Genomic DNA, 18,258 nt, shown 5'->3' with positions numbered 1-18,258 from the left:
GACTTTTACAGAAGACTGTTTGGGACATCTGTAAAAACCGACTGTCCGGAGAAGAGAAAGTGAACGCTACCTTGAGTCCTGACTCCTGTGTCGTGCCAACAGTGAAGCATCCTGAGACCATCCATGTGTGGCGCTGCTTTTCATCCAAGAGAATGGGCTCTCTCACAATTCTGCCCAAAAACACTAAAGAATGGTATTAAAATGTCCCGCAAGAGCAAATTCTCACAACAATCCTGGAACAATTTGGTGATGATCCATGCATTTTTTCAGTATGATGAAGCACCATGTCACAGGGCAAGAGTGATAATGAAGTGGCTCTGAGATTTTGGATCTGTACAGTTCCCCAGATATTAATCCCATAGAGGTCAGTTCTCAAAAGACGAGTGCACAAGCATAATCTCATAAATTGTGATCATCTCCAATCACTAAAAAGGCAAGAATGGATCCCCATCACTCAGGATTTGGTCCAGAAGCTGATATCCAGCATGCCAGAGCGAATTGCAGAGGTTATGAAGAAGAAGAAGGTTTATTCGCTGCGAGGTTGCGCCACCTTAAGGACGGCCATGGAACTGGCCTTTATAGATTAGAAATTCCCATTTTCCAAATTTATTGGGCACATCGGAGAGAAAAGGACTGGTTTCATCACGTAGCGCCACTTATCCTGTTGAGGACCAGAATGTGAACTGTAGCTGACTCTACCATGTATGTTTTTAAATAAAATCCCAATGACAAAGCTAAATGAATTTCAATTTTACCTACAGCATCCTCTCACTGTTTCATCTCATCTTAAATATTTACACTTGATAGTTTGGTCTGAAGTCAGGGTGTTGGGACAGATGTCAGCAGCACTATTCTGTCAGCTTAGCTCTCTTCATTTTCTGCCTGTAGGTTACTGTTAAAATGTAATTCTCAATTTATTTCAGAAGATTTTATTCCCTGGACAGTGAGCTAAAAGTAATCCAAAGCTATCTTGAGGACACTCTTTCTCTTTTCACCAGCGACATTCGGCTAGTCTGAGCAGGAAACATTTTTAGTTAGCCTATTGAGTGAATGAATTAATAAATTAAATATTTATTCAGTTTAGTTTATTAAAGATTTGATTCAATAAAGTTAATAACACAATAAACGCCTGGAAACAGTTTTAAAGGGGAATTTAAAACTGTAATTCCTAACAACAACAAAATACAAGAAAAAAAAAAATACAAGAAAAGAGAAATCTTTGTCAGGCTTTTTGTCTGTCATTTTCCCAGGCATACCAATCCAAAAAAATAACACTGGAGGGTTAGGCTACTTATGGTATTACAAATCTGTCAGAACAAACAGTAGTAATATATGCACATATAAATTACACAAATACACTAAGAAGACTTTAAATGGCTTCTAGCTTGATTTTTTTTTTAACTCATTTAAATTTAATTCATTTCGATTACTTTATATAAACGCTAAAAAGGGTTCATATTCAATAATGTATAGCACAAAATCCGCACTACTCCATTCTACTGTCGGACTTTTTATGATGTTTTCAATATGGATTAAGTTTGGTCCTTCCATGTCGCCGTACACTCATAGGAAGTCGTATCGCGGTTGCTAGGACAACATTGATCAGAACAATGTGCTATACGAGTAAACAACTGGTTTAATTAAATTAAATTAAAGAAATCTCCCGATAACTGAAAACCCTGTTCAATTACACTGGGAATGCAGGGACGTTATAATGGTATGTAAGATAGTCTTGTGTTTTGTGCTAACTTACGTCCTTCAAATGAAGATTTGTTTGTTGGACATCAAACGGTGTAAATGCATTTTTTGCATGTAAGTTACGTTTTTTCCCCTTACAAATTAAGTTTTAGTCTCTTATGTTTTTTCTTTAACCATACTGCGCAATACTGTTTTCATCATAATAATAATAATAATAATAAGACGAAGAAAATACCCTGTTTATTTAAATGCACACACGAATTAACTTCTCCTGTAACGTTATTTAATAGGTGTTCCGTCAGAATGTGATTCAGAGTGTGTTTTATTTCGGTAAAGTTATTTTGACAGAAATTCCAGCTTTCAGACACAAGCAAACTTGCACATAGCCTAGTTCCTCCGCTGTTACTATCAACTCAAGTCCCCTTTGTTTATATTGCTCTTATATAACAGAATACAGACGGTTTCAAAGCAGCTTTACAGTGATAAACAGGAGAACAAGGCAAGGCAAGTTTATTTATATAACTTAGCACATTTCATACACTATGGCAACTCAAAAAAAGGAATTAAAATCATGACAAAATAAAAGCAAGGAAAATTAAAAACAGTTATAAAAGAAATTAAAAGAGATACAGTTATAAAAGAGTAAAAATATGATACATAGATAAACTTCTCATCTGGCAAAACACCGGTGTATCATATTTTCACAACTCCCAGTTTTACTCTGATATTTTCCCATGGTGATCACACACTGTCTGTGTGTCTGCGGTGTTCTAGTCGCAGTGAGAACAATGATCGCATGAGACAAACAGAATTCAGTTCTGCTGTAAAGCAGCTCTAAAAAGACAAACGTAAACAGTCATTCAGTTGAAGTCAGTTCATTTTGTGTTGAATAATTTCGGTTCAATAACTGAGGAAAGTTCATCAATAATGAACTGAGTTCAATTCAGCTGTAGAAAACAGTGATGCCATCGTCCGACTCAGTTCAGTTCAGGTCTCATCTAATAGTGTCAGTGCAGTCAAATCAGTAATATTACTAAATATGAACTATCAAAGAGTAATTTGTTCATTTAGTATTTATTTTCTGATTTACTACACAATTTGTTGTAAGCATGAGCTAAAATTGGTGTTACTGTACATTTTGTCTAATTTTATAAATTAGCCTAATGTGTGTTTTGGGGCAATATGTATTATTACTCTCTTGCATTTCAGAGATTAGCATCTCAAGTACTGCATTATCCTGATTCTCCCCTTATCTCATGGATAGGCAATACTACATTTCTATGCACAATTACAAATCCACCACTGCTTAACTCAAACAGGGTGTTCCCCAGGGATCCGGTGTTGGCCCATTATTATTCATTATCTACATTTTGCCTCTTGGACAAATTATTCATTGTCATGGTATAGCCTATGTTACTGATGACTGATATTCAGATATATAAAGCTTGCCGGACAGATTCTGTTCACCAGACTGACTCGTTATCCTCACGTGTCAATGAATTGAGCTTTCTCAGTTTGAACTTAAGCAAAACTGAGATCCTATTTACTGTTCCCCCAACTCTATCAAAAAATATAACTAGTGATCCTAGCTTTGACCCTGATGCTACATCAGTTTTTCCATCTGCCACGGTCAGAAACTTAGGGAAACTCTAGATTCTTCACTGACCCTAGATGCCTATATTAGCAAACTCTTTAAAAGCGTCCTTCCAACTTTGCCCTATTCGCCCAAGTTAGTCCCTACTTCAGCCCAGGAGATGCTGAATCATTACTAGTACATGCATTTATTACATCTCGCATTGACTATCTGCACACTGTATCTCCAACTTGCAATATATTCAAAATTCTTCTGCGAGAATATTAACTTACGCTACACGATCTGCTCGTATTACTCCCATCATATTTAACTCCCCTGACACTTATGACAATTATCTGTATCCATGAATTAAAATCACAGCTCAAAACCTATTTGTTTGCCTAATATTATCAGTCATAATTTGTATCTGCTTCAAATCACAGCCCAAATCCCAGATTATCAGTCATAATGTGTTCTTCCATTATTATCAGTCATGTTGTGTACTTGCTTCATGGTTTTGTATGAATGTTACAGTTCTTTGTCATGGATTTAAATGTTTGCTAAATGTTTGCAACTGCATTATCTCTTGTTCTGGACTGGGCAAATGTCCATTGTCCATATAATTGTTCATGTGAAATGACTGAGCCCGGGAAAGACGATATATAAATTAACCATATTATTATTTAAAAAAAAGTTAATGTTTCACATTTTTCATATTTCATATTTTAAAAATAAAAACCTATAAAAAATCAATCTTTCTTGTACAACAAAATAATAGCCTTGGCTTTGAAAGATGTTATTTATTTATTTTAAAAACGAAATAAATGACTAATTCTCAAAAAGTACTAATTCTTATTACAAAAAAAATTTAGATTTTTCTATAAGCTGTAGTGATGTCTAGTGAAATCAAGTGCTGTTTCTTCGACTCTGTCAGGCTGTTCCTGTGTGGGCTCTCTCTCTCCCGCTGCCTGCCATCATCATGATCGCTGTGGGACTCTATATGATGGTCCTGGCGGCTATGCTGTGGTGTCACCACTGTCTCAAGGTACTTCAACATCATCAGTTCCTCTTTCTGAAGAAACTTCATGAAACGTTACTGTTAGCCAAATTGCTGAACAATCTACTTGAGTAAATATTAATGGCTGTTGCTATACACAAGTCCAGCAAGTATACACTTTTCACAGTTGCCTTGCTCTGAATCTCACTTCCTGCTGTTTTTAGTTCTATCTTTTGAGTAATTTTGGCAGTGTGGATCACACTTGGCTCTCTCTCTCTCTTCACAGGCCAAGTGTGATCCACGGTGTTCAGATTGCTGTGCAGGTTTCTCTCCTTGTGAGTACTGTTTAGTGTGTGCCCAGTCATGTGACTGTCGTCCACCCTCCCTGCGATCCTGCCTGGACTACTCCTGTCCCTCCCCTAATGTAAGTGATATGTCGCCAATTTCTTTTTGCTTTGAGCTGGATGCACAATGCATTGTTTTTGCCACAATTTTGCAACCTTAGACAGATTTCAGGAATCGTAAAATAATTATTTAATTGTTGGGAAACGCCCGAAGTTTTTGATTGTTTAGGGTTATATGCTCTCCGAAGGCCAATTAAATGCCTTGGTAACACTTTATAATAAGGTTTGATTTGTTAACATTAAGTAACTATGAGCAATATAATTTTAAAGCATTTACTAACCTTTTTTAATGTTAGTTAATAAAAATACGTTGTTTATTTTAGTGCATTAAATACTGTAAAGTTCTGTCTTGAAACTCTAGATGGTGCAGCTAATAAGTCTTTAACTCGATCTGCTTACAATCACATAATTCTCTATATAGCACCGCTGATTAGTCCCTGCTATATCAGTAGTAGGGATGGGTATCGTTAAGGTTTTAACGGTATTACTACTCTTACCGATACTTCTTATCGATCCGGTACTTTAACGGTATTCTTATCGGTTCTTTTTGTTATATTAAAAAAAAGGGGGAAAACATTTTTTAGAATAGAATTAATATTGCTTTATATTTTGAAATGTAAAATAAATATCTTCAGCAAAAGAAAAAGCAATGCTTTAACAAAACAAATAAAACATGTATGTTATGCAGAAGGGTGCAGGCTTTTGTGTTTTATATTCAGAAGACATAGGACACCAAAAACAAAGTACAAACACATGGTCAAACAAAAAAAGGTATACAATAAAACAAATACAAATTATATACCCAGTGCTTTCATTTCAGTAATGTCTACTGACGTTACTGTTCAGGAGTAATATGGGCTAAAAAGACAAATAATAAAGTCAGATGTAAAATAACATTGCATAGTTTATCATAGATAGATTAAAGCTTAGAAAAGCCAAACTTACTCATCCAAGAGCTGCGACTGATTTTCTCTTTGCCTTTTGTTGTTTGATTCACATTAATGGAGCAATCGTCAGCAGGTTTATTAGACTGCTGCCTCTTTAAGACCAAATGCAGATCAAATCATTATTACGCATCATATTTTCTCCAAACTATTTACGTCCATTTAAGACATAAACTGTATTTAAGTGAATAAACTGTTTAAGTGAATCTCCAAGACGGCCATTTTGATATATTTTTGTGTATATTTGATCGTTTAGATGCGCACACGAAGCCCAAAATATACGTTGCTTGTCTCGTTGCGGTGTGTTTCGGAGCGCGTGCCGCATTTGGAACAGCGTCTATTGCGTCAATTTTGGTACTTTTAATATCAAACGCGTCCCGCAGTTTAGCAACAGTATAGACTACATTTTACAACAATCACCGATCGTGCAGATTCTGAAGTTACGTTTGGGTTTTAGGGAGAAATGACAGTGCACCGCTGTGAGGGAAGGAAGTTGCACTTGACAGAATGCGGCTTTAGTTTTTAATGGTTATACCTCAAATATCTTCCTTTTTATAATCATTGGAAGCCAAAATCTAAATCTAGAATAAAATTAGTTTAATATCAAAGATCTAAAGAGTAACCGTTTGAATGTTCTGTCCTCATCGTCAGATCGCGCTCTCTCTCTCTCTCTCTCTCTCTCTCACACACACACACACACACACACACACACACACACACACACATACTCTCTCTCTCTCTCTTTAGCAAAAATGCACAAACAAATGGTTGAATATTATTATATATAGAAGTGGCTGGCGAGATTAAATTTGCAAGATAATAATTTCTTAATAGCAATAATAAATAGCAAGCATGTGTACTTTCTTAATTTCTCCAGTACCGACAGCAGAACCGATAACGTCCGAGCTTATCAATCCAGCGGTCTTTCATAATTCAGCACCGGGGCCCGTTTAATACCGGGTTTCAGTACCCATCCCTAATCAGTAGCCAATGATCTCACATGCTCAACCTTCAAATACTTGGTTAGCATTTGTCTTAGCAGTGCAGTGCACTTTCAGAAACCCTCCACCTTCCCCAGCTCCACCTGTATAGATCTGCTACGGGTAATTCATGTACACTATATTGTACAGCAGCAGCATGTCTTACTTGCTCACAGCAGGGTGGCGTGTATTGGCAGTAGCAAGTCCCGTTCTTACTCTACCGCAGCAACAGCGTAGCAGATCTGTATCAACATATATATCAACATTGTCATATCCATTACCATGCCAAACACTACGAAATTTGTCAGGACAGAACTTATGTTAACATATACAACTGCTGATTTTAACAATGCGCTAGTAAATGTATAAATTAACATTAACTAAGATTAATAAATGTTGTAGAAGTATTGTTTATTCTTAGTTCATGTTAACTAATGTAGTAAACTAGACTGAACACAGTTCAGTCATTTTTGGGAGTGACAACTACTTTCTACAACCGCATTAACTGCTGAAAAATGCAGGTAGTTGCAATCGTATTTACAAAAATTCTATGCAATGTTTTTTAAACTCCTTTAACTGGACCTAAATCTAACATAATGAGTCTTTGGTCACTGTAATATTAATTTAGTCAAAAATAGTGGATACCAAACAAGCAAGACACCAGAATTTTGTTATGGTTATCACACTGTCAATCGTCGAAATTTTGGTTGTGAGTCGTGTTCTGTACACACATGGATTCAATGGGTGAAATCCAGTATTTTAATGCTGTTGTCACCCCTGAAACTTTACAGTGTGTACATGGCTATATATGTTAACAAATGAAATCTTATTATAAAAATGTTAACATTGCCTTTGTAATAATCTTAACTTTCATATTATGGTGGTATTATCAAATAACTTAACTGAATAATAAACAGTACACAAATTCCAAACAGCCCTATAAATATCCGCGGTATGGGCAGGTCCCCACCAAAATATTCATCCAAACATAGACCTCTATATACATTCAATTAATAATAAATTATAAATGTGTTCAGCATTTTGCAACAAATATTTTTTTCGGATTTTCTAGACTATTTTAAGTCGTAAAGTGAGCAGAATATGTTAAAATGAAGCGCATGGATTCATGGATTAAGCGGGGCAGCCAGTGTCATGAGTAATCGAGTCCCCCCCCCAGGAATTGGGTCTCCTTTAGAACACAGGCGGTAATGCCTGATCAAAAGTTATCGCAAAATCTTGACTAATTATAACCTATTTAACAATTGTATGATGTTTATTGCATTAAGTGCACAAACAACATGCTTGAAATCTAAAATTAATGCCTATGTATTGCATAACAAATAATACATGCCTATGTATTGCATAAAACAAGCATAACCATGCCTAACAATGTATTTTTATAAGGGGAAGGATTGTTGCAACATACTATGTTATAAGTAATTTTATATTAATTTTGCACAATAATTGTAATGTTTTTTTTTTTTAAATATGGTGTCTCTTTTCTTCTATATGCCGATGATACCCAAATCTATCTTCCCTTACAGCGCAACAACACATATTCTCTTCAGCCACTTTTAGATTGCCTAAACGAACTTGAGCAATTTTTCCTGAATGAAAATACATCTGAAATAATTTTTTTGCCCCTAAGGAAAACAGTGTTTTTGATTTTGATCTCAGCTTTCTCGCAACATATAATACACAAACCCACATTCGGAGGCAATAAATAATACATTAAGGCAATTCTAGATGGCATTCTATGCGTTTGTCGTTTGTCTGTCAATCATCATTAGAGCGCCACCCTCAGGCTGAATAACGCAAGGACAATTCTGAATTCTGTCAAATGTGTGTCTGATGTGTTCAGCGATTAGGATATACTGTAAAGCTTACAAAATGTTGATCATAAACTAGTGCTGAGACCCAGAATCTGCCTTGCCTACATTTAAAAAGTGGTATAAACCTCCTCACACTGTCAGCAGGTTTTTCTTGTTCATCATCATTTCTTCTTATTGCAGTGTGCGATGTGGGATTGTGCTTGTACCTGTCAACCACCAGAGTGCGACTCCATCAACTGCTTCTGCTTTGAGATCAAGTTTAAGTAGAAGGAAAGGTGGAGGAAAAGAGGAAGACCCACCTCACTTTAAAAGATGCCTTAAATTCCTACTCCAAGTGACACTTAAGTATGTTTTAAGATAGCCAGAGAAACTGTGATTCAGTCTTTGGTTGTTCTGTAATGTTTGCATCATTTGGGAGACATTACAGCAGCCTTCCTATTCACGGTCATTGATTTAACCAAAATTTACATCGGTTCTAAAAGATTTAGATGTGCATTTATTGGGAATATACATTGTTTAGTTGAGTCATGTATGGATGAAGTGAGCAAGATTAATAAATGCTTAATAAAACATAATATACACTGTAAACACAGTACATACTATTGTAGTATAATGGTTATTGGACATATTTAAGTCATAGTGTGATGCCAGTTGTCCAAACTTCTGTAATTCCTGAAATGCACAATCACTATAGAACAATAGAAGACTGAAGCTAAGGTTTTAAGCAGTGCCATGGATTTTTAAAGCATGACGTTTAATGAATTTTTACATTTCAGCACAAAAAATCATATTTACAAACTTTTGTCTTTTCTAGTTTCCTAGTTGGCAATAATTAATTATGCTTTGTAGCGAATGTGTTTCTCTGTGGTATCATTGTACTTGGTATGATGGACATTTGTTCTTCAGTTATGAGCCATACAAAGAGAAGAGAGGAATCTATAAACCACACATGCTGTTAAATATATCTCATTCTGACACTGATGTCTTTGAACTGTGTGGACTGTATATAAGATACATGTTCATATAGCGTTGACTTACCAATTTTAGATTGTAATAATCATTTTTGTGAGACATACTGTAATTCTGTACAAAGGTAATAAAAGCTAGTTCTAATGTTTACTAATGTAATTGTTTACAGGACATCCTCCTGTGAAATATTTGTGCATATTGTATTGTGTGACATACAGTTATGTATGTGGCCATATTTTTGAATGCTTACAGCCAGCATACTTTGGCTTACAAAGTAAACCTGCTGTGACTGTCACTTCTGTCACTTTTCTCTGTTGTCAGGCAAAACTTAAGTTGAAATTAGTTTTTTGTATCAATTTTTTATATATATAAATATGTGCTATTTTTGTAACTATGTGGTTTTAAAATGAAATTAAAGTTTTTCTTTCATGCAAAAGGCTTTGTTTACAGTAGTATTATTATCTATCGAGCATTGGTGGTAAAATATTAAAGAATTGACTTTTACATTCATTGTTGCATTGTCTTAGATTTTCTGGTGGCTTCATTTGTTTTCATGCATTAGCAAAAATGTATTTGTTCCAAGTTTCTACATTTTTCTACATAGGTTATCTATTTTTTCTATACCTTTATGAATTGGTCAGACATGAAGCTCTTGCTGATTATAGGGATTATGTAGAGAAGACATTTAAAAGATGAAAGGTCATGACAGAAGATCTCAGGACAGTAGATCCCTTTTCTGATGACAGTTATCTCGTGGGCTCAGGAGGTTTGTAAGGACTGCATGGAGTAATATTAAAGAGCACCATGCAGAAGATTCAATTGGGTTTTTGCAGTCATCTATAGACCACAAGTCTCCCTTTTCATCATGAATTAATTGGGATTGTATGATACTTCATGCATGTTGCAGCAACATTAATAATCATGTGCCTTGTCCATGCCACTCACTGCCTTTCTCTTTAACCTTTCTTTGCTGAATGCCAATGTACATGAATGTCACATCGCCCTTCTCCAGTTGCATCGTGGGTTTGCCTGCTGCTAAGATTAGCCAAACCCACAGAATGTCAAAGGTCACGCCGTCTGAATAAATACAGGTCATCTGGCACCAGAAGAGTGCCACAGACTATCCAGACCTCCTCTGCATCCATTTGGGGAGTATCTCTCGCTCACTTCATCCAGCTCCACGGTAAAAACGTGCATTCTACTTTCTTTTTTTCTGTAAAGTGTAAATTACTACAAAAATAAGACTAGCCTATATTCTTTAGGCTTTTTTATTTCAATGTATTTGCTTCTGTCAAATGCTTTTTTTTAAATCAAAGTAATACTGATAATTATGATAATAATAGTTTTTAATATTAAAATGTTTTAAATAATAATGATTTAATTGTTGTACGTTTATTACCGTAATCAAATTTACTGTTAAAATAATTCATAATTCTTTATTCTTGCTTAAATGCATAATACACAAAACACTGATAATCTGTGTTATTTTTTGGCATGAATTAATCATATTTACCAGCTTGATTGACTCTGCTTGGAATTCAACATCACAAAGAGTCGTTTCAGACCCTCTTTCACAATCACAAGTCAAATCCTCTTCTATAGTGCTGGATTTCAGCCATTAAATGATTGTCTATATTTAAGTTGGCCTTTGGTTGAATGCAACTTGAGCGGAGGGTGTTAAGAGGTTTGTTGCTGGAATGTTAAGAGCCTTTTGTGGGGCTGTTCAATGTCCAGTAGACAAGAGATGTAATTTGATATATACCAGACTTTTTTTTTTTTTTTTTTTTTTTTTAAGCGTATTAGTGTCTTATAATTCATAGCCTGTTAGCGCTAAACATACTCCTAAAATGCACTGCACACGCAAGGTCATTTGTTCGCTTGCATCCAAAGAGGATATCAAAATGTAATTTCCAGGTCTGTTTCTCCTGCATGTGAACTGTCACGTATCACAGGAACGCGAACCCGCCTCTAAATTGTAATGAAACCACTCCCCTTTTGATGCGTAACTCTTAAACCCGCCTTTCAAAGCCCAGCTGCCAATCATCGTCCCTACGCCCTGTCCATCAATACATGACTCCCGCCCTGATTGGTCAAGCCTTGTAAAATTGCTTGTAATTTCCTTCCTTTTATTGCAATTCATTGCATCCGTAGAATAACGTGACTACGTTGAGAGTGTGATTCGGAAACCATCGCTTCCTCAACCCCTCTTTACTGGTGAGTTTTTACTTAATATAAAGCACCGACATCCAAGTAAAAGCAAATATGTTTGACCGCTGTCGGAAGCTAGTCTTTCACTAGTCGCTTTTCCGTTTTAATGCAAAGTTAACACAGGCAACGTTACGTGAGCCGCACAAGGTCATTCATGCTTGTATCTGAAGGGCGTGTTGCATCATGAACTAACAAGATGTAGTTTGTTGAAGAAAAAAAAAAATGTCGGTAAGGTTTGCGAGTACACACCCAAATCTGAACCCTTGCTCAGGCTCCTTGATGTTGATTTAATTAGTGACCTGATTCATTACTTGATCATAGGTCACTGTTTTTGTTATGTGATTTGATTTGTGTGTTTCTAATGATTATGAATCTGATAATCTGAATGATTATATAAATCTGTTTCCCAAACCTATCTCCTTAGAGTCAAGATGCCTCACGCGTACCCATTCCTCACACCAGAGCAGAAGAAGGAGCTGAGCGATATTGCTCTGAGGATTGTGGCCCCTGGCAAAGGCATTCTTGCTGCGGACGAGTCTACAGGTACAGGCTGTTGAGTTCACGTTCATTAGTAACCAGTTTATTTGCTTGTCTTGTGATTTATAACATCTCGTATCGTTGGTCCTGCGCAGGAAGCGTGGCGAAGCGATTCCAGAGCATCAATGCTGAGAACACCGAGGAGAACAGGAGACTGTACCGCCAGCTGCTGTTTACCGCAGACGACCGCGTAAAGCCCTGCATCGGTGGCGTCATCCTCTTCCATGAGACACTCTACCAGAAGACAGATGATGGCAAACTTTTCTCCCAGTACCTTAAGGAGAGGGGCATGGTAGTTGGCATCAAAGTGGACAAGGGTGTGGTTCCCCTGGCTGGCACTAATGGAGAGACCACCACACAAGGTGAACATCCCATGATTATCTATGAAATAGATTATCAGGTAGTAAAAATTACTCATGGTATTTTTTTAACCTTTTGTATCCACTTAATTGCTGGAATTTGATGGACTTTGACCGGAATTGAATGGTCACGGTCACTTAGTTTGCTTGGGACTCTTTAAACCTTAATTTCTCTCTGCGTTCGCAGGTCTGGATGGGCTGTACGAGCGTTGTGCTCAGTATAAGAAGGATGGGGCAGACTTTGCTAAATGGAGGTCTGTGCTGAAGATCACTGCCACGACTCCCTCTAGACTGGCCATCATTGAGAACGCCAATGTGCTCGCTCGTTACGCTAGCATCTGCCAGATGGTGAGACGCGCACAGCTATGTATCCACACACAATGCTTTTTGTATGCTTTCATTCAGCATGGACACGTTAAATAGATCAAAAGCGACAGTAAAGAGTAAAGACACAATGTTACAAAAGATTTACATTTCAAATAAATACTGTTATTTTGAACTTTCTATTTATCAAAGAATCCTGAAAATGCATCGGTGTTTCCACAAAAATATTAAGCAGCGGAACTGTTTTCAACATTGGTAATAATAATAAATGTTTCTTGAGCAGCAAATCATCATATCAGAATGATTTCTGAAGGATCATGTGACACTGAAGACTGGTGTAGAGTAATGATGCTGATGCCATCTCTGGAATAAATGACATTTTAACATGTATTAAAATAGAAAACCTTTTTTTAATAATATTTCACAATCTTACTGTTTTACTGTATTTTTAATCAAATCAATGCAGTCTTGGTGAGCATAAGTGACTATATCTTCAAATCTTTTGAACGCTAGAGTATATTAAAATAATTGTATACTTTTATTACTGACATGATATCTCCTTTTTCGTTAGCACGGCATTGTGCCCATCGTGGAGCCTGAAATTCTGCCTGATGGTGAACATGACCTGAAGAGGACCCAGTATGTGACTGAGAAGGTTCTGGCTGCTGTGTACAAGGCCCTGTCAGACCACCATGTTTATTTGGAGGGCACTCTGCTCAAACCCAACATGGTGACTGCCGGCCATGCCTGTTCCCAGAAAAACACCCCCCAGGAGATCGCCATGGCGACTGTCACTGCTCTTCGCCGCACTGTTCCTCCTGCTGTGCCTGGTTAGTAAAACAACCGCAATTACTCACTTGCTCATGACAGAGTCTTTATCTTACCACAGGCCTGCTGGAGAAGTTCTCGACTGTGTAGTTATCATCATTTCCTCATTTCTGACCCATTTCTGACCCATTTTGCCACACCTCTTCTTGATATAGGCATCACCTTCCTGTCTGGAGGCCAGAGTGAGGAGGAGGCCACACTCAATCTGAATGCCATGAACAAGTGTCCCCTGCATAGACCCTGGGCCCTGACATTCTCCTACGGTCGTGCCCTGCAGGCCTCTGCCCTCAAAGCCTGGGCTGGCAAGAAGGAGAATGGCAAAGCCTGCCAGGAGGAGTTCGTAAAGAGAGCTCTTGTAAGTTTCAGTAACTTGAGATAATCTGTTCCTCAAAATGAATAAAAACAGTGAAATATTATGCAAACCTGTAATAATAAAATATGATAAATACCGTGTATACTTTATGTATTTAATCTCACTTTATTAACCATACAAGTTGTTTTAGATCAACTTTACTCTTATTGTCTTGTGCTTCTATCTCCAGAATAACAGCCTGGCCTGTGTTGGGAAGTATGTGTCCTCAGGAGATAAGGGTGCTGCTGCTGGAGAATCTCTCTTTGTGGCCAACCATGCCTACTAATCACCAAGAAGCCTTTTACATTTCAATCCACATCTTATTCCTAAAGAATCGCTGAACCCAAACACATCTGTGCTCTGAACTCCCATCATTTGACCCATTCCCTTTTTCTTTCTAGTGTTTGTTACTTCCACATTTGAAACAAAACTATGAAACTAAGAGATGAAACCTAAAAGAGTAATAATTGTAATTGAATAACTTGATGTCCAGATGTATTTTGCCCTAATCTCCTCCCTCTTCCCACTTTTAATAGCACTCCCATGTGTTCTAATGTCGAACTCTGCTGAGAAACGTTGCTCTTGTACTTGTAGTACTTATATTAACTGTATTTGACTTGCACAAAGAACATCTGCCTTTCAGGGGTATATTATTATTGTTATTGTTTAATATGATACTCACTGTTAAGAAAACAATAAAGTATCTTTCACAGCTAACCTCATTTGCTTCTTTTTGTGGTGTTATTCAAACAATACGTTTTTGAGAGTTGTCGGCACTGTTGGAACTTTTCTTATTTATATAGGATGATTATCATTATAAGAAGCAGCACCGCTTAAAGGAGAACTCCGGGCAATTTTAACATTGAGCTCATTTTTTTGTAAATTTGGAGTGCTGTCAGTACAGAGAACAACATCGGTGCTGCCTACACCGTGTTATCCTCTTTAAAATTTGCACCCTGTTGACTTCAATGGGGCAAGTTTTAAACCTGCTTTTAGCCTCTTAACATCCTTGATGTGTCATTACAAGTGCACCAGCCATGTGAGTGATTCCTTCAGAGTGAACACGGTGAATCTGACTGCAGTAGATGTGAAAGATATGAATAAAAATGATGTTAATTCGACCAGCGCACATACCTGTATGTATTTCCTGTTTTCGGTCGAAGTCCACAGTAGTCGATTGTCGAGTTCACGCGCGTGATCATAGGTAGCTAAGCAACAGTGGAGAACTCGACAATTGACTACTGTGGACTTCGACCGAAAACAGGAAATACATACAGGTATAAGCGCTGGCCGAATAAACTTCGTTTTATTCATATCTTTCACATCTACTGCAGTCAGATTCACCGTGTTCACTCTGAAGGAGTCACTCACATTGGCTGTGCACTTGTAATGACACATCAAGGATGTTAAGAGGCTAAAAGCAGGTTTAAAACTTGCCCCATTGAAGTCAACAGGGTGCAAATTTTTAAAAGAGGATAACACGGTGTAGGCAACACCGATTTTTGTCGTTGTTCTCTGTACTGACAGCACTCCAAATTTACAAAAAAATGAGTTCAATGTTAAAATTGACCGGCGTTCTCCTTTAAGAACACCTTTGATAGATATAATTGCAGTAAATAAGTATTATTATTTGTAGTACTTTTTTAAATTATTATGATTTGTGCTTTGTAAACGCTGCTTTATGAAACTTTTGAACCTTTTTTGAGGTTTAAATTAAACTGGCTAAAGGGTGATATTAAATGACTTTGATTATTAAATGAAGTCAGTCATTGGCTCTGTGACTTTGCAATGGCTTGCGTTTTGATTGGTCACACCACAAGGTGTCACTGTGGCCTCAAAGCTTCAGCACTGCCACTCTGAGCTCGATTGCTATGTCTGAAGTAAAACCTGTCATTAACATACAGACAAAGAAATGTATAAATAGATAAATGTGAAAATAAAGTAGAATTAAATAAATGTGGGGAACATTTTAATTATTCATAAGGAAATAAAAGTATAAATACTCATTAATGTTTGTTTTGTTTTTTACATTTCTTTTTATATTTATTTATGTATTTTAGTTTTTTTTTTTAACATTTCTTCATATTTAAACCTGTGTAAACCTGATGTGCAATGACAATAAAGTTTCTTATTCTTATACTTAACAAGCATCACCAACCGTAACGAAGACTGATTTGGCCGTAATCCAGCAACATCTGGCCAAAAGTGTGAGCTTGCCCTCATTTGCACTCACACTGTTTTGAAACCTTTCGAAATTCCCCCGTTTCACCTAAGGTGTATTGATCTCAATGTAAACGCATTAACAGTATCTAATAATTTTAAAAGATCTTGGTAAATGTGTTGGCAAATGGCAGTAGTTCATGGCCATAGCAGTTTCAGAAGTGTCAGACCTGCAGGAGCCTAGGCTATGCCAGGGGAATGAATGTAGGCCTACTATAAAAATCCACAAACAACTTGCAATGTGAATATACATTTAATATAAATATAATTTTATTATGAATTGTATTACTATTTATATATATTTATATTTACTATTTATAACAGTTTATACATTTCTCCAAAAAGTGTTTATACATTATCTTACAAACGTTTTTTTTGTAAGTTTTCTGATGAATTTTCCTACAAATTTTCGTATAAATTAAAGGTAGGGTAGGAAATTTTCAGAACGGCTAGCAATAGCAAGTTAGCTTTGAAAGGATTAGATCCCACCCTCCCTTCAGAGTGTCTCCAAAGCCATGCCTCCTTCAAAACAAATAAACGCACAAAGCCAGAGCAGAGTCTGCAAAGCGTCACGAGGCGAGAGAGACAGCGTTAAATTACCTCATGTCTCAAAGCACATAACATTATGGCATGAACGCAGCTTGAGCTTGTTGCTTTGATTCAGGAGAAACTGTCAAATGCGGCTGCTGTTTGTTTGGGCCATGAAACATGCTTATGACATGTGATGTCTGCGCAAGCAGGTGCACGGAGGTATGAAAATACATACGTTGACAGGCAGGTAGGACATCGTACCTCCAGGCCCCTGCATTTGCATTTCGGTCCGAATGCAATGACTGGACGAACATTTTATGGTCCTATGCCTTCCACAGGCTTTCAACCAGCATATCAAAAACTGTTTCTGGGACAAATTTCCTACTTTTTTTGTAAGAACATTTCTAATGAATTTTTTTTATTTATTTATTTATTTATTTATTTTTTACAAATGTTCTTAATTTAGAATACAAAATTATTATAGATTATAAATGTTCTTACACATTTTCTGTATTTTACTTTGTTTATTTATTTTTATAAATGAACAGTCCTGCAGTTTAGTTTTTGATGCATTTATGAATACTGACCAGTAGAGGGAGAGAGTGATATGCCAATGATGTCCTGATAATGGAAAATGGCAGAAGTGTTGACTCATGGGTTTGGTACATGGTTTGGTACATAGGTTTGGTAACTAAAATGTTAAATACTTGTTCAAATGGTACACATATTCTTGTACTGTGAATAGTTCCAAAAGAAAAATAATCCATGATAGTAAAAAATAATCCAAAACTTTCCAAAAGAGGGGAAAACATATACAGAAACTGATTACGACTGTCAGAAGAAACAACGATTTTTCAGTTATTCTCTCAGTTGTTGTATTAGTAACACCCTCACAGCATTGTTTTCTAGATTTTGGTCAGTTAATGCAAAAAGGCAATGAAACATAGTGAAGTGAAGGCAAAGTATGTTAACCATACTCTGATTTTGTCCTCTGCATTTAACCCATCAAAGTTAGTGTACACACACACACACACACACACACACACATGGAGCAGTGGACAGCCATTCACTGCGGTGCCCTGGGAGAGATTAGGAGGAAGTATTACTTAAATTAAAATGAAAATGCATTACTTTTTATGCAATACATTACATTAAAATGCAGTACTTTTACATTTACAACAAAATATCTTAGTTAGTTTTTCAAATAAGCAACACAAGTTACTTTGTTTTGTTTTCCCATTTATTTACTGACACCTCTGTCAGTTGTATGTTGAGAAATTGTAAGGAACATACAGAGGTGTTGTGTGTAAACTTGAAGCTTATTTTAGCCTAGTTCTAGACTAAATGTGAGTATTTGATCATCTAATTACAACAACAGATTCAGTATTCCTCAAAATGAATAAAAACAATGAAATGAAAACTCAGAATAGATATATTGTGCATTGAAAACAGTCACTGCAGTCGGTGGGAACTGTTTACTCCTCGCAGCATTGCGCTCGGTC

At 36.6% G+C, this 18,258-nt stretch overlaps 2 protein-coding genes across 4 annotated transcripts; both read left to right on the top strand.

Moving 5' to 3' along the window:
- The first annotated feature begins 1,561 nt into the window (after positions 1-1,561).
- Positions 1,562-9,906, top strand: LOC307159505 (uncharacterized protein). Of its 2 annotated transcripts, none has more exons than XM_079872913.1 (4): positions 1,562-1,717; positions 4,206-4,316; positions 4,555-4,692; positions 8,609-9,906. In XM_079872913.1, exons 1-4 carry the CDS (start codon positions 1,715-1,717, stop codon positions 8,693-8,695), a joined length of 339 nt encoding a protein of 112 aa, XP_079729039.1. In that variant the 5' UTR covers positions 1,562-1,714; the 3' UTR covers positions 8,696-9,906. The 2 variants fall into 2 exon arrangements, with proteins under 2 accessions (XP_079729039.1, XP_079729038.1); XM_079872912.1 differs by having other exon boundaries at positions 1,562-1,812.
- A 460-nt stretch (positions 9,907-10,366) lies between these two features.
- On the top strand, positions 10,367-14,727 carry aldoaa (aldolase a, fructose-bisphosphate, a). 2 transcript variants are annotated; one of them, XM_079872624.1, is made up of 8 exons: positions 10,367-10,580; positions 11,549-11,611; positions 12,030-12,148; positions 12,238-12,504; positions 12,689-12,849; positions 13,397-13,655; positions 13,809-14,008; positions 14,196-14,727. In XM_079872624.1, the coding sequence occupies exons 3-8, from the start codon at positions 12,037-12,039 to the stop codon at positions 14,289-14,291; spliced, it is 1,095 nt and encodes a 364-aa protein (XP_079728750.1). In that variant the 5' UTR covers positions 10,367-10,580; positions 11,549-11,611; positions 12,030-12,036; the 3' UTR covers positions 14,292-14,727. The 2 variants fall into 2 exon arrangements, with proteins under 2 accessions (XP_079728750.1, XP_079728749.1); XM_079872623.1 differs by lacking the exon at positions 11,549-11,611 and having other exon boundaries at positions 10,486-10,580; positions 12,032-12,148.
- The last annotated feature ends 3,531 nt before the right edge of the window (positions 14,728-18,258 follow it).

The sequence above is a fragment of the Squalius cephalus genome (assembly GCF_949319135.1).
Source record: "Squalius cephalus genome assembly, chromosome: 1".
NCBI lineage: Eukaryota > Metazoa > Chordata > Actinopteri > Cypriniformes > Leuciscidae > Squalius > Squalius cephalus.
This window is presented reverse-complemented; position numbering and strand designations above follow the sequence as displayed.